General features: G+C 38.2%; 1 protein-coding gene across 1 annotated transcript; it reads left to right on the top strand.

The window, feature by feature from the left end:
* Window positions 1-405: 405 nt before the first annotated feature.
* Window positions 406-17310, top strand: RAB11A (RAB11A, member RAS oncogene family). Its single transcript, XM_082383527.1, has 5 exons — window positions 406-594; window positions 6916-7111; window positions 7377-7570; window positions 8536-8616; window positions 16921-17310. Exons 1-5 carry the CDS (start codon window positions 555-557, stop codon window positions 17058-17060), a joined length of 651 nt encoding a protein of 216 aa, XP_082239653.1. The 5' UTR covers window positions 406-554; the 3' UTR covers window positions 17061-17310.
* The last annotated feature ends 225 nt before the right edge of the window (window positions 17311-17535 follow it).

The following is a 17535-nucleotide window of genomic DNA, read 5'->3' on the forward strand; positions in this document are numbered from 1 at the left end:
TTCCACCGAGATTTGAACTCGGATCGCTGGATTCAGAGTCCAGAGTGCTAACCATTACACCATGGAACCGCCACGCTCAAAGTGTCGCCTTCGGCTCTCTAATCCTTAAAGCACCCTGCCCCCATCCACAAACCAACCGCCAGAGACAGTGCTGAAGCGCTCCCCAGCGCCCCGCTTCGCGGCATGGCGGCGCGTGGAATGAGAGAGAGACCGTTAAGTGTGGAGACCAGCCGCTAGGAAGGTCAGCCGGGAGTTCAGGACTCAGTATCCGCTCTGAACCTCCCGGGGTGGGGGGCGGAGCGGGGGGACGAGAATTTGAAAACGTAAGCGAAACCCGAGAGCACCGCCCTTCTTAGGCTCAGGGGCGGGGCATCGCCTCCCCGGAAGTACTTCCCCTTAGGGGCGGGGACCTGCCGGAAGTGGCGTAGCGGCAGGGAGGGGTTCTTTACCGGGTCCGGCCGCTGAAGCTCGGCGCTCGGTTTACCCCTGCAGCGACGCCCCCTGGTCCCACCGGTACCACTGCTGCTCCCGCCCCTTCGCTTCTCGGCCGCGCAATGGGCACCCGCGACGACGAGTACGACTACCTCTTCAAAGGTGAGGCCACGGGCTCTCGAACATCTCCCCCGAGTCCCAGTTCGGGGGCCCGGGACACTCCCGGGGGACCCGCCCACGGGCTGCCCCTGCCCTGAGATCGGCCTTCCTCAGCCCTTCCTCTGTGTGCGGTTCGTCCTGCGGTCTCCCAGCTCAGCTCCTTTTCCTCCCGTCACAGAGGGGATCCTCACCACACAGCGGTCTCTTAGCGACCTCCCTAGAGGCCTGAGGACGCCTCAGAGCCCCTTCCCTGCGCCCTTCTCGCGGCCGGCTGCCGTCTCCCAAATCGCCTTCCTTCCTCCCCGGGTTCCAGGGCCCCTTCAAAGGGGCGCCCCTCCCACCGTCCATCTTTTCGGGTTGAGCGCCCCCTCCCCCTCAGTATACACCCTCCCTGAGCCCCTCTGACAGGCTCTTCCCTCCGCTCTTCACCTTTCCCTCGACGCACGCTCCCATTACAGGTCTTTTTCTTATCCGCCCCCCGTTCCTCTCGGGAGAGCCCCTTCCCCTCCCCTCGGACAGACGCCTCTCCTAGCACTCTTCTTCCATGACCGGGGCCAGGCCCTGGTAAAAAGCCGCACGGGCCGGCGGCCCCACCCCCACCCGCCCCACAGTTCTCTCGGTCAGTAACCTTCTCGCACTGCCCTCAGCATTGGTAGCTCTTTCTCTGCCTTCCCTCCCCAGATGGTTGAAGAGCTCTCCCACGTCTCGTGTGCGACCCCGACGCTGGGGGGGTAGGGCAGGAGGGATCGTCCCAGCACCCACGCGCGCACTTGTCGCAGTGACCCGGCAGACCGATGTGACTTGCCACCAAGCCTTTTTTCTTCTACCCTCCCTTCCCAGCGGCAGCCAGCCTGGGATAGCTCTTGACTCTGCTCGAGAGACGGGGTTGCGGATGGGTGGTGGCTGTTATCCTTGCCAGACCTGAAGGCCCAGTTCCTGAGCAGGAAAGGTTGTGCGCTGCACAAATACTAGCTTTCTTTATCGCTGTGGACTGGTTGCTTCCTGCTGCAACACTGGGAGGATCCAACCTTTTGGTGTTTTTAGAACAGGAAGGGAAGAGTCCTAGTTGGCCGCATACCTTTTCCCAAAGGTGGGGGTGGGGCCGGCATGGGGAAGTTGTGTGCTCTTTGGTCAAATTAAATATTTTTCATAAGGTAGGGAAACATGTAGTGCACTTGGACAAAACATATTGGAGGGTGGGGAGTAAAAAAAAAGAATTGCTTATTGGTTAGTCCAGAAAGAATGGAAATAGTTTTTTTTTTTTTAATCAAAAATAACGGGTACAGTTTTCGTTGAGAGAAGAGTACACTAAATGATTTTTTTGTTGGATGAATGCGCTCTCTCTGATGGTCTTTCTCTGCTCCTGAATTAGGAGGGCAGCCATCAGTAGTATGCTGAACAAAGATCATTACCAAGGAGGAAGAAGCCATTGCTATTAAAGCTTTACAGTGGAGGGTGGAGTTTAAAAAGAATGTTAAGCTTGGTGACTGTTTCTGACTGTGCCACTGGGTGCTAAGAATGGTTGACTAAACAAGCAGGAAACATTGCTTTACCAATACTTTGCAAATCTTGGCACACTAGCGGATGATATGCTCTTATCACCACTTATTCTTCTGGGCCAGAAATTTTTATATAGGGTGAGTACCTTCAGTATCCACTCCCACCCCCCTGATAGTGGAAAGCCATTTATGGAGAAGAGGGTACTTAATGCATTTTACAAATACAAAAAAGAAACATGGATTAGTTTGCACACTCTTGGCTGAAGGCATCTGAGGTCTGGTGCAGTTACTTAAATGAGACCCTGGAGACTGGGGTTTAGTCATTAAAGAGAGATTTGTTTTTTTGAACAAGGTGCAAGGGCAGTGGGCAGCTAGCTACTTTTGAAGTAATTAATTTAGGATGAGATAGACTATCAGAGTATTTCTCCTGTTTGTTTTAGAACTTGAATGTTGGTTATAGAAGTCAGTTATTTTCTCACAAAGAATACTCAGTATCCTGGATTGGCTTAAGAAATTTTAACTTAGCTTTGGGTTTAGACCATCCTACTAACAATGAGTGAGAGAGCACAGGGCTTTGGAATCACACAGGCCTGGGTTCAAATACTGACTCAGGTCTTATATTTGCTTTGTGACCTTTGGAAAGATGACTTTTTTGAGCTTCAGTTCCCTCATCTATTAAAAAAAAAAAAAAAAACCTCTCATGGCTGTTGTGAGAATTAAATGAGACTGATTGTAAAATTTTAGCTTCTGTGAGGACTCAATAAATGGTAATAATGTGAAAGAAGTTACTATGGTTCTCATCGGTTTTTTTTTAAACCTTAAATCTATAACTGTAAGAGCGTTTAAGTATTAGTAAAGAAACTTAAAACTAGGACCTCCTAAAGTGTTTTATATTTCCATGGGTTATGGTTTCATGTGTTGTACATTTTGCTGTTGGATAAGGTGTTTTACAAATTCTGCTGAGAAAGATTTCCACTTTTTTTTAAAGCTCTTAAGGATATGAGTCACTTTTTAACTTCTGTGATGATTATATAGCCAATTTCTTATTTATACAATTATAATTTAAAGTGAAGCAACAATAATGTCATTTTAAATCGTTTCATTCTACATGGATTTATTCCCTGAGATGAGTGCAGCTGTCTAGCTGGGAGAATGCTTACCTAGCAAACTTAAGAGTTGAGGGAATTGTAAATTGGTTTGTAACTCTTAACCAGTGGAAAATGAAGGGATATTTTGATTGGTGTAGGATGGAGTGGTCCAAGTGGGACTGTAATGTGGGGAGAGCAGGAGCATTATTCTAAACTATGTATTTGTTCTTGAACATTAATCTTTAGTTAAGTTCAACAGTGAGACTTTTGGTGGAGGTGGGGAATTTTATTTTTTAAAACTTGACTTTTTAAAAACTTTAATTCCACAAATATTTACACACGATGTGGTTAAGGCCCTTTGGGACACATAAGTGAAGTGTGAATCAATCATAGTTCCTATTTACAAATATTGTGGTAGACACCAATTCAGTCAGAGTCACATTTTCTGAAAATACCTGGATACATAGTCTACACCATTTTCTTTTCAGTCTCATTGAAGGTCAGTAGTAATTAACCGTCAGCTGATTGCCAGTGGGACCGATCATAGGAACTTTGCTGTCTTGCATCTTGATAGGTTTTCTTTCACAACTTTTGGTTGAGCAATTTGGGTTCTGCTGAATCTAGAAAAACTTGTCTAGACTTCAGCCTTATTGAATTTTAAAGACTTGGTGAGGTTGGACTATGAATAGTTGAAAGAGTAGAAAGATCTCCAAGTTTATTTATAAAAGCCAGTATGAAAATTATCAGTTACTCCTTCAGGTGATAACTTTTAGGTCTGAGATACTATGATTGATTTGTTGAATTAAATTTTAGTCCAGTACGTTAGTTTGCAAGAGAGTGTGTAAAACTAAATGTGGTTGAAGAGTTGGAAATTTTTGTTAAATAACGGTCAGTTAATATGTATATTCTGTTTTTATGGCATTTAGCAGCCTAGTATTTGATATATAATGAACCAAATTTAGCATTAGATATTAGAGATGATACGTAAAATTCAGCAGATGAGGTTAACCAAGTGGTAATGAATATTATCAGGTTATTTTAGAAATGTGATACATGTTTCATATACAGATGCTGTTATTTAATTTATGCTTACACACGTATATATATGTTATGTAGATGGCTATAGTTATAAAATGTTTAAAGTGGAAGTACTTTTAACCTAAGATACTAATTATGGAAAGTATAGGAAAAACTGCAAATTCCTTTCTTGAACTATAGGATGTGATCATATAGTTTGTCTCATTTAAAAAAATCAATTAAGTGTTGTGATCTTAATGAGAGAAACTGTTTTGATTAGAAATTAAGTCTGAGTCTATGAACTTACCGGTTTTTGTTTTTTTAAAAAAATCATAGCCAGTAAATTCTCTTCTGTTGTTTAGGTAATTTAATCCATTCAAGTTTGTTTATTTTTTTGTTAGCCTAAATATAACCTTTCTTGGTGTGGTTTCTCATTTGGCAACTGAATAGAAGCAGCTTTCCTTAGTGTGTCATTTCTCAGCATTATCTTGGCAGCGCTATTCTTAAAGAGCCAATACCTTCTGTTGTCATTTAAGATACAATCCTTTAACAGGTTGCTAGTCATAATTCTGTCAGCCTTGTCCATGTCTAGTTGAGATAACTATTTTATACTATATAAAGTATTCATGAATCTTGAATTATTTTCAGATAAGGGTACTAATTTTATGTTAAAATTAATTGGTTATATCAAGGGGAAAACATGCCCTCACTAAATATTTTTATGATGGCATAAAGATTTGAGGATGGGGAGATGTTGAACATAATCATTAAAGTGGAGGTTGAAAGGCAAGAGACCAAAATTTGAAAGTACTAGAGTTTTTGTGGGATGGAGAAAACGTTCTTTGAGTTATTTATTTATTTATTTTCCAAAGGCATTATCATTCTAGATGTCTTGCTCTTTGGCTTTAAACTAAATGACTGGCTTCTAAATCGATGTATCTGATGTATCTGAGTGCCTATGCAGTAGAAACGTTCAGCTTTTTGGTTTTTTCCCCTTCTTTCCTATTCCCACTTCAAGTGAGGCTTTTATACCTCAGTGCTAGCGTGGGGCCAGAAAAGATTCAAAGGAGTTTTCCTCAGCAGAACATCCAGCCTCTTACACTAAGAGGCAGCCGTGAGTACACCCTGCTAATAGGGTGGACTTGATTACTGAAACTGGGATTTCATTTCACATCTAGAATGGGGGACCTTGAGAACTAACATATCAACCAACTATCCTGTAAAATTGGAAGTGCATTGTTTTGTACGTTACTTTCATGACCTTAGCATCTTCTTCCCTGGTATCCAAATTAAAGCATTTACTGTATTATCTGTGTTTGCTGCAGTACCTCTGACACCTCTAATTGACTATATAACTAGAAATAACTATGCATTTTGCTGCATGGGGTCACTGCTGCTGGGATGATTTCTTGCTGAATCAGCTGATAGAGGAGGCCAGAAAGATATGCATTTGCTAATTGTACTCTCTTCAAGACTGTCCAGAGGCCAGCTTATATCCGCTCTCGTAGCAAGGAAGGAATGTGTAATGGACTCTGCCCTCTGACCTGAGTGCAGTGAGCTCCCACAGTTTTCACTGCCCTTGCCACCCACTACCAGACACCAGTCTCTTTAGTAAGGCATGGTCTTATTCCTGGTGTTATTCTTTCATGTTTGATTATCTAGTCCTGGTATCTAAGTCAATTAGCTAATAAGAACTAAGAAGTAGCATTAGTAGTCAACAGTAGGAATAAGTATAATATTTTCTAAAATCCTGATAACATTTTTTTCCTTGGTAAAAAATTTTATCAAGCTCAGATTCTGTAAACCTGTGAACTCATTTGTTCTTTAAATTCAGATAGAAATGCTTTAAAACAAGTTGACTGCCTATTTCCCCATTGTTTTTGAAGTGTAATATCACCTTAGGTGAAAAAGAATCCACTGTATCTAGCTAGTAAATAAACTGCCTCCTATAGTAATCATAGGAAATAAATTCATTTAATCAAACCTTTTTTTTTTTTTTTAAAGTCATTAAGTCGTAAGTAAAAGTGTAGGCCCTCCTTGCTTTGGCTTTGACTCAGAGTTATTAGTCAGCTTTCCAGGGCCCCTATTAAACTTAGAGGGGTGTTTGTTTTTGGAGAGGTCTCTAGTCTCCTGCCAGTCTGGTAAATGTAACTATGAAAGGGCCATTGTAGTTTCTGTGATCTGGGTGGCAAAGTTTATAAACTTGATGCCTTCTGTGTTACGTGTGTTTCATTTTGCCTAGGTATGAGTCCTGAGGTCATCCAGGCTTTGATGAGACTAAGTAGAACATACTTAAGGCACTAACATCCTTTGTTGCTTTCATGTCTAATACATTTTCATATCACAAATTGTTCATTTGGTTTAGGATTTATCTTTCAAGTTATTACCTTCTAAGGTAGTAAGGTTGGTATAGCGTTGATTGTTAAATTAATGCATTAGCCTGTCATCAGTGCCTAGTAGACCTATGATTAAAATTTGCATGTGTGAGACAGGATACTTTATCTGTGCTAAGCAGATGATGTATGGAAGTCACTATGCAGGTAGAAACACATTAAAAAGAATAAATTGGTTTTATCGATTGATAACATGGGCACTCAGCTCCACCCCCACCCTCATCCCTTTTTAAAAATCAGATGCCCTGTCTTTTTTGCTTTAAAACATGATGGCATTGTGAATGTGTGTGCCTCATTCATCTGACATTAAGTTCTTTGTCTTTTTAGTTGTCCTTATCGGAGATTCTGGTGTTGGAAAGAGTAACCTCCTGTCTCGATTTACTCGAAATGAGTTTAATCTTGAAAGCAAGAGCACCATTGGAGTAGAGTTTGCAACAAGAAGCATCCAGGTTGATGGGAAAACAATAAAAGCACAGATATGGGACACGGCAGGGCAAGAGCGATACCGAGCTATAACATCAGCGTAAGTCTCATAGTTTTTTAAGTTCTGTGAAATAGGCTACCAAAGTGAATTAGCTGACTTTTGGTATTGGGAAAAGGTACTGTTTTGTTTCCTTTAAAGAATTCCGGTATTAGGATTCTAAAATTTATAAGTGTGTTTAAAAATATATATATATATGTGTATGTGTGTGTGTATATATATATATTCCATATACTTAGTCTTTTCTGGTGTTCTCTTCCATCTTGTGGTTGTTTTCTAATAGTTAAATACATGTTTCTGTTTTCAGATACTATCGTGGAGCTGTAGGTGCCTTATTGGTTTATGACATTGCTAAACATCTCACATATGAAAATGTAGAGCGATGGCTGAAAGAACTGAGAGATCATGCTGATAGTAACATTGTTATCATGCTTGTGGGCAATAAGAGTGATTTGCGCCATCTCAGGGCGGTTCCTACAGATGAAGCAAGGGCTTTTGCAGGTTAGTGATATGAATTCTGTGATACTACAGTGATTCTGTATTTCTTGCAGTTTTGATAACCCTCCCATGAGGGTAATCGGTTATAGTAGTTTTGGAAAGGTAGACATGAACGCTTAACAAGTATTGTTGTTTTGAAAGTGTGTGATGACTGTACGACTCTTTTGCTTAACTTTGAGTTATTAAAACTGTTGTATTTTGAGTTTTTGCTGCCAAAAATTGAATATTAATACTGTCTTCTTTTCTTTCCCTGGAACGGGTAGATGAAATCTATGTTTATTCTGTGCTTCCTGCCTTTTTCCATTATGTCTGTGTTTTACTAAGGCTTGTTCTATGTGTGTCGGAAAAGTAGTGGCCCAGGGAGTGGTCAAGGACCAACAGGGATGTAGCTGCTTAGGAGTTGTAACTTTTCTGGCTTTATAGAGGATCTGCCTATCTATTGACTCCGTATTGGTAGGGGCAGCCTACTAGAAGGCAACATTGTACATTCTTGACTAGTGAAAGTTGTGACCTTCCACTATTGATTATGCTGTGAATAAAATTTTCTGTCACAGTTTTTCAGTTTTCTAGGATAGAAGCTTTATTTCACATAATACAGTCACAGAAATCTGAGTGAATCACATATACCCACCCACATTCATACCATAGCTATGTGGTTGATGGGGAGAAGCCCAGTAAGGGATGAAATTAGCTGAGTATTTGATAAGTTTACTACATTATGCCTAGCGTTGTTCATTGCTAGTGGTGGTATTTAGATGTAACGAGTATTTATTTTAATTAAGAAGTCAGTGAAAATTTCTTGCTGTCATTTTTAATCTACTAAAGTGGAAGTAACATGTGCTGTTATTCCTCAAGAAGTTGGGGAGGTCTTGGGCTTTAAAAAAGTTATGTTACTTTCCTTTTGAAGGCTTTAATACATCCCTTGTATTAAAATTTGACAAGACTGAAGTTTTTGTGTCTCCCCACAGAAAAGAATGGTTTGTCATTCATTGAGACATCTGCTCTAGACTCTACAAATGTAGAAGCTGCTTTTCAGACAATCTTGACAGGTAAGACTTGCATTTTTAGATTATACCAGTGGGAATTTGAAGTATTAGGAAGGAAATTTAAACAAATTAATCAGGAAACTAAACTATAAAATCACACTGAGAATGACTATCATTTGAGAGCTACTATCGCAAGACCTGTTTAGAGTACAAAATTAGTTACAACCCTTGCTTGCTGAGCTTTAATCATCCTAATTCACCTGGTTTATAGTGGGAAAAATACTTTGAAAATAATTTGTTTACTTCTGTTATTACTTTGGTCCATGAATTCCATATTTCATGGTCATAAGCACAAAACAATGCTTAATGGTACTTTTTATAAGATAAATATTGAGATCCCATTTATGGAAAGATACGAATGCCCTTTTGAAATTCAGTAAAGAAAAGGCATTCTTGGTTCTGATTTGTTATAGAAGCACCCAGGGAAAAATATATTCTTAAAAACTTAAATGAGAAAACAAAAAGTAAAATCCTGCCATGATCTATTATTGGATAAGAAGCAAGGTGTCACCTGTGGAGAAAATCAGCCAGTGATTACATACTGAAAAGTTTAAATAGGTAGTGGGAAAGGAAAAAAATTCATGCTGTTTTGGAATATGGATGTGTAGACCAGGTCAACCTCAGGGATAAGAGGACATTTTATTTATGTTGACTCATATTTACCCTGACTTTAATAGAATGAACAATTCATCTGAAAGTTTAATCTTAACCCTCTAATAGGCACTTCAGTGAGTTGTTTTTAAGTACTTTAAGAATGTATATTACTTTACAAAATTTTATTTATTTGGCTGCGCTGGGTCTTAGTTGCGGCATGAGGGATCTAGTTCCCTGACCAGGGATCGAACCCAGGCCGCCTGCATTGGGAGTGTGGAGTCTTAACCACTGGACCACCAGGGAGGTCCCTGTATATTACTTTTAAGAACTCATAATTTAGAGTATAGTCTTAATATATAGTGATCTTATGTGGTGTTCTAAAAATATATGGAGAAATGGTTAAGTAAATGAGCTTCCAATTATAATGTAAGAAGATTTTTATTCTTCGTATGCAGCACTTGTATTGGAGACCAACAGATTTTAGCTTTTAAATGTTATTTTACTGTAAAAATGTAGGGAATAAAACTTAGGGTTTAGGAACATGGGCTTAGAGGCCTGACTTGGTTTCTAGTCCTGGCTCCTCCACTTATTAATTAGCTCTATAATCTTAGGCAAGTTACTTAACCTTTCTAGCCCTTAATTTCTTCGTATTTAAAGTTGAAATATGTTTTGGGAGTTCTGTTATTTTCTTTCAAGTAAGGGCTTGTATTTATAAATACCTTGTGATATGATTTGACTTGACTGTTAATGTTGTGACTTAAAGGTTTTTGTCTCTATAACCTAACTCATAGAAAAGAATTGTCTGTCGTTGAGACATCTACTCTAGACTCCAAAAATGAGTACATGAGTTTGTACATGTAAAATACTTAGCTGTCCCTGGTACATTGTAAATATTTGATATCGGTAGCTAAATAGCAGTTAAGGTATGAAAAAAAAACATTAAAAATAGACTATATTGATGATTTACATACCTGGTTTATTAGAATTCTTTTCTGTTATCAGAAAAATAGTAAATAAAGGACTGGTGCTAGGGTTGGATAAACGGTTTTTGGAACACAGTAGCTTTCTTTTAGAATCTGTGTGTCAACTTTCATTGCAGATTGTTTCAAACAAGCAAGATCTGATTGAATACGCAGTATGTCTGCAAATCCTACTTTTTTTCCTTTTTAAGCACTTGCGTGGTTTCTCTTGGGTCAATGTGTTGAATACTCAATTGAGACCCAGGAGCTGTAGGTTTTACTTTTTATCACTTTGCTCTCATTCCATGTGTAACTAAAGTCAGTGAACCTCCCTAGTCCTAAGGTTCAGTGTCTTAACGTGAGTGAATTAAATCATCTTCAAAGTCTGTGAGTCTCTTAAGGCCTCTGAAAAACCTCATTTGAAAAAACTTTAGTTAGTCCTTGTTGGGTTATTTTTTATGTCCTATCAAATCTCTGCTACAATTCTAGCCCATTCTGATTTCAATTTATAGCCCGTTTATTCTCGTATTGAGTGAAAATGAGGCCAAGTGTTTTCTTCCATCTGCAGTTAACTATTTTATGTATCATTTTGTAACATTGAACTTATGATCTGTTCAAACATGAACTAATCAGTAAGCAGTGGTATATACTTAAAATTGATCTGTTTTGTCCTGAATGATGAACATCTGGCTGTTTCCCTTAAAATTCACTCTTGATTAAGCTTTTGTTACTGCTTAATATAGCTTGAAAGCAAACAAGGCTTGAGCTTCACTTAGTACTACCACTTTTCCTCTCTATATAGCCACTATTTCCTCAGCTTCCTGTAATAAATCTCAGTGTTGATCTGTGGGATCAGAGATCACTGCATATGGCAGCAGACATCTGTGTTTTGCAAGTGTTAGGATGTTTGTGCTAAACTTTTCTATATAATAGTGGGAGTATTAATGCATAGAAAAAACAGGAGATAGAACAGTATTCTCATTAGGCTTAATTCTGCCTTATGTGTTAACGGTATTAAGGGAGCATTTATGTTGTATTTTGATGTTGCTGGAAGAAAAAAATAGCTTTTTACTTTTTAAGGTGCAAAATTATGTATTAGAAAATGTATCTCCATTGTTACTTCAAAGTTAACCATGTTGCTTTTTTTAGAATTGACCCATGCCATTCTTGACATCCATGAATTTGACAGTACCTTCATGACATAATTTTGCTGATGGTATATTTAGGAGGTAGTTGGTTAGTGCATGAGTGAGCCTGATACATTGCTTAGCCTCTAAATTTCAGTGCAGCTTTGTTTTATTTCATCCTCAAGTTCATTGAGGGATGTTATTAATCCATATTTTCCATACTGTATTAATTTTTTCTTTTAACTTTGAATTTTGACAGATTCAGACTTAAAGGTTGCAATAATAGTACAAAGTATTTGCAAATACCTTTAACCCATATTCCCCAGATGTTGCTATTTTACCACACTTGCTTTATTCTTTTTCTTCCTCTCTCTAAATATATAAATAATACTGTTTTTTTCCTGTACCATTTGAGAGTGACAGACATGTTGCCCATTATCCCTAAGTGCTTTTCAGCGTGTATTTCCTAAAATCAAGGATATAGTCTTTTCATAGCCATAGTACATTGATCAAAATTAGAGAGTTAGATAATAGTACCACATCAATGTTAAGCTACAGATCTTATTTGCCAGCTGTTCCAATTATGTCCTTATTAGCAAAAGACAGGCTGTAATCAGATCATACATTGCATTCAGTTGTCATAACTCTTTTTAGTTTTCTCTAATCTGGAATAGTTCCTCATTTTGTCTTTTGTTTATTAACATTTCTTGAAGGGTATGGGTCAGTCATTTTGTAGTGTCCCTCAATTTGGGTTTGTCTTATGTTTCCTGGTGATTCAGTTCTGGTTATGTATTTTCAGGAGGAATACCACAAAAGTGTTCTCAGTGCATCATATCAGAAGGCTCATGATATTGGTTTGTCTTATTAATTACTGGTGATGTTGGTTATGATGATGTTCTCCAGGTTTCTCCGTGTAATTAATAAGTCCAAGCCATCTTTGTAGTATGGGGACTAAATTCTTAATTCTGTGGTTGAAAGAATTTTTTTTTTGGCCGTGCTGTGTGGCTTGTGGGATCTTATTTCCCCGACCAGGGATTGAACCTGTGCCCCCTGCAGTGGAAGCATGGAGTCCTAACCACTGAACTGCCAGGGAATTCCTGGTTGAAAGAATTTTAGTTCACTTAGCATATTATCTCTTAAAAGTGAGGCTAGGGTTTTTCAGGCATTAATTTTATTGGAGTAGTGAGGCTCTTTTAATCAGGCTTTGATTCTTTGCATGTGGCAACCTTGTGTCAGTCGAATCAGAGCATTTTTTTGACCTTCAAGAAACTTACATGGTGAGCAGTAGGTTTGAAGAAGGTCTAACAAATTCTGACGTAGGCTGTAGTAGGATAACTCAGGTCTCTGCTATTTTCACAATTTTTGGAGGGACTGAGGAATTTTAGTTTTTTTTGTTCCCCAATTTGGAGCTATTGCATTTAACTTCTTTAGAATGTACTTTGAAACTTGATTCATACTTCCATTAGAGTAGAAATAGGCATATGTCGTTTATTTAACTTTACTCGGTTATATTTAAAGCTATTTTATATTAATATTTTACTTTATATTTAGATCTCATACAAGAGATCCTGATATAAGAACGATAAAGCAGAATCCCTTTTCTTTCTAACCTTACCTGTCCTTTGGACTTCTTGAAAAGGGTCTGCACAGGAATTGGTATATCACATACATTTGGTTCTAAAGGAGAACATGCCCTTGAAAGAGGAAAATATTTGCATCTGGTTTAGCAAGTTATTAGTCCTGTTCCCCTCCCCCTACTTAAATAACCTTCTCTAATCAGATACCAGCTAGAAGGTACCTGCTTTATATTTTCTTATCAAAGTTTTTTTTAAGTGACACACCCGGCCACAAGAGATGTTAAATTACTTGTGTAGCTTCTTAGTGCCCATTCTAAGTGAAAGAAAAAATTTCTCCTAATTTTCTGATCAACACTTTCCTTTTTCTTTGTTGCCTTGGGTGGCATTTTTATTAGCGGACATCTTTTTGGTGACTGGAGCAATGTAGTAATAATCTACTTCTACAAAACAGTATGCAGTACTTGCAGGCAGTTTTATAACACTGCTCAAATTTCTTTCCTTGTAATGAGATCTCTTTAATTATTTACCTTTCTGTGTTCTCTGAGAACTCTGCTTTTTCCTTTCTTACAGTATTTGCTTTTTATTTAAGAACCTGCAAAATAATTTTTGTTTTGGTTCCCCTAACGTAATATTCAAAACCACTTGTAAAGAAGTTAAATTTGTAGAGGGTCACATTTAATCATTTGCACTTGAGAAAGGAGAGCCTTCCAGTTTGGGATTAGAGAGAAAACATAAAGAATAAAGAATGAATGGTATAGTTTTACAGTAAGTTGATGATTATCTTTACTTCTTAGTCACTAGCCTGATTGAATGACTGTCTTTCTCTTTACCCTAGACACTGGTCCCATCCCTTTTTAAAATTTCTTTTTAAAATAGTTAATTAATTTATTCTTGGCTATGTTGGGTCTTCGTTGCTGCACGCGGGCTTTCTTAGTCTACTCTTCGTGGCGGTGCGCGGGCCTCTCATTGCGGTGGCTTCTCTTGTTTTGGAGCACAGGCTCTAGGCACGCAGGCTTCAGTGGTTGTAGCACACGGGCTCAGTAGTTGTGGTTCGCGGGCTCTAGAGTGCAGGCTCAGTAGTTGTGGTGCACGGGCTTAGTTGCTTCACAGCATGGGGATCTTCCCGGACCAGGGCTCGAACCCGTGTCCCTTGCATTGGCAGGCAGATTCTTAACCACTGCGCCACCAGGGAAGCCCCGGTCCCATCCCTTTTTAATGAAAAGAATTCAAATGAAGACCCCACGTCCTGCATATCTTTTTTTCTTTTTAAAACTCTAGTCAGTAACCTTTCTTTATTGGAATCTAATATTTTCTCTTGGTGCTTCTTCACCTTTGAACTACTGTCAACCTTCTGAAACATAAGTTTTAGCCACCTGCTTCCCCCAAAAAAGCATAAGAGAAGGCACACGAGCTGTCAGTGTTTTTGTTAGTTTACATGTTCAGTTGATTACAGTTTGCTGTTATTCAACTTTAGGGAAATTAGTTTTTAACTTGGAAAAAATGTATTAATTTAGTTAATACATTTCCTTTTCTTTAACTTTTTTGTTATGGAAAATTTTCAGCATACCAAAAGTAGGATACTATCATGAGCTCCCATGTAGCCATCAACAACCGTCAGTTCAGAGCCAATCTTTCCTCCACCTACTCCCTCCCCCGTTATTTTGAAACAAATCCCAGATATTACATCATTTCATTTGTAAACATTTCATGATGTATACTTAAAAGGTAGGACTTAAACCTGTAACAACAAAACCATTTAAAAACTGGCAGTAATTCCTTATTGTCTTCTATTATCCAAACAATATTAAAATTTCCTGTCTCAAATTTTAACAGTTCAACCTAGAATCCAAATGATGTTCGTACATTTGAAAATATGATTCCACTTTCTTTTTTTCCCCCATAACTTTATATTTTTAAAATTTTCAAATATTACAGAAGTAATACAGTGAACACCCATATATCTTTCATCTAAAATCCTCAGTTATTAACATTTTGCCACATTCGGTTTATTTCTATATGTGTAAATATACTTTTCTTCCCCTTTGCTCAATCTTTGGAAAGCAAACTGTAGACATTATGGCACTTTACTACTAACCACTGGAGCATTTTACCGCCTCAGAAAAAGGCGTTCTCCTACATAATCACAATACCGTATATCATATCCAATAACTTTTTTTTACATAGTATTATCTAATGTGCAAGTTCATATTCAGATTTCTCCAAGTGTACTAATAATGTCTTTTATAGATTTGGTTTTTACAGTTTAAACCTAGGATCCGGTCAAGGAAAACACATTGCATTGATGGAATTGTTACATATCTGGGTACTGAATAGAGTAGCCACTCGCTACGGGTTGTTATTGAGCACTTGAAATATGGCTATTGGACTGAGGAATTGGATTTTGAATTGTGTTTATTTAATTTAAATAGGTGGTTAACGTATATTTAATATAAATAGGTGGGCTGTAGCCCACATCTAAAGCATTTATTCTCATCTTTTAAATGTATTTTGTGGCAGTAACTTTTTTTGAAGAGTCTTGGCCAGTTGTCTTATAGAATGTCCCTCAGTCTGGATTTATCTAACTGTTTCCTCATGATAAATTCATTTTAAACATTTTTGGTAGGAATACACAGGTGTCATTCATAGGAATATATTATACTTCATAGTCCATCCTAATAGGAGGCATATCATGTCAATTTGTCCCATTTTTAGAATTCCCTTACCTTTTGAGGGTGGTTTTTTTTTTTTGGAGGGAGCACTTTGAGAACAAAGATAAGATACATTCTTTGTTTGTAAGGAGTTTATATAGTCAGAGGGAGCTACTTTTAGGCAGTGCACTGTAAGACCGAATACAATATATTAAATAAGGATACTTGGCTGTAGAGGAATTTAATAACATTTATTCGTGTACTTAGTTATCAAACCCCTACTATATGCTGGAGATACAGCAGTGAATAAGGTAGATACAGTTTTGGTCCTTATAGTTTGTTGACTGAAAAAAATGCACAACCTAAAAGTTGAGAATTATGTCTTATTTGGCGGACTTGCTGAGGACTTAAGCCCGGGAGGCAGCTTCTCAGATAGCTCTGAGAGACTGTTCGGAAGAGGTAAGGGAGGAACCAGGATATATAGGAGTTTCTTGAACAAAAACTAGGTAGTCTGGAACATCAAAAGATTACTGTTAATTAAAGAAAACCAGACATCTCAAGTTAATGAATTTAGGGCTTTTCTTTGTATGGGAAGATGCAGGAGTCTGGGCTCATTGAAATTATTCCTTTGATATGCACCTTAACTATCTAGGGCCAGTATCCTACTTTTCTCCATCCTGAATTCCCTCGGGGTGCACCGTGGGAGAGGGGGGCAGCTGCAGTGGCTGATGGCTTGATGGCCCATCATCCTTTGTTTACTGATTCGGCAGGTGACATTCCTCATCCACTAGTTTGTTTAGTGGAAGAGGTAGATGCTAAACAATTAGTTTTGATAAGTGTCATAGAAAATCTTAAGTTGCTTGATTTGAATAATTATTTCATTACAGTTTAACTTTAGTTCAGGAGACACTGATAAACATTATCTTTCCGCTCTTCTTTTCCAAGAGTCCTTTGGGATTTTGACTTGTTTATGAAGTTGTATGCTTCCCTATGTAGCCAACACAAATACCTACTGTGTCTGATAATGCAGATTTAAATATTTTTCTGTGGTACAGTGTCAATGTATGTAGGTTTTTTTGGTAAGGGTAGAAATTTAGATCTAAGCCCATAAACTATGTAATCTCTTTAGACCAAGATTTATTTAACTGATTGGTAAACCTTTCCCTCTGAAATGGAAAACCTTTATTTCTCTTCTTACCCTAAGGGAAATTGTTGTGAAATAATGGGTTAACTCGAATCAGTGGCTGTTTGAAAATAAAACTTTGAGTATATGCAGTCTCTGTTCAGTTTATTTGCATTTTTTTCTCTTATGAATATAACTTCTGCCTCTGTGTATCTTTTTTATCAACGATTTATGGGTCTGTTCACACTGGGTGTTGCTGTTTCTTTTTTTTTTACCCAGAGATATACCGCATTGTTTCCCAGAAGCAAATGTCAGACAGACGTGAAAATGACATGTCTCCAAGCAACAATGTGGTTCCTATTCATGTTCCACCAACCACTGAAAACAAGCCAAAGGTGCAGTGCTGTCAGAACATATAAGGCGTTTCTCTTCTCCCCTAGAAGGCTGTGTATAGTCCAATTCCCAGGTCTGAGATTTAAATATATTTGTAATTCTTGTGGTCATTTTTGTGTTTTATTACTTCCTCATACTTATGAATTTTTCCATGTCTTAAGTCTTTAGATTTTAGCTTTATAAAATCATCCACTTGTCCCGAATGACTGCAGCTTTTTTTTCATGCTATGGCTTCACTAGCCTTAGTTTAATAAACTGAATGTTTGGATTCCTCAATTACTGTTTACTTTTCATCATGGAAGCTGTCACTGTAGGACATAATATAACTTGATCCCTTGAAGCTCAGACCTGTTGGTCTTGATTAAATCAAATTAAGAAGACTGTAGAAATAAGCTATCATTTTGCCACAGAGCAGCTTATAATTAATACACTCTTCTCTCAGTGCAGTGTATATTTCCATAAATCTAAGAATTGCCCTATAAACATAGCAGAACTTTGAGA

The sequence above is a fragment of the Balaenoptera borealis genome (assembly GCF_965194805.1).
Source record: "Balaenoptera borealis genome assembly, chromosome: 3".
Taxonomy (NCBI): domain Eukaryota; kingdom Metazoa; phylum Chordata; class Mammalia; order Artiodactyla; family Balaenopteridae; genus Balaenoptera; species Balaenoptera borealis.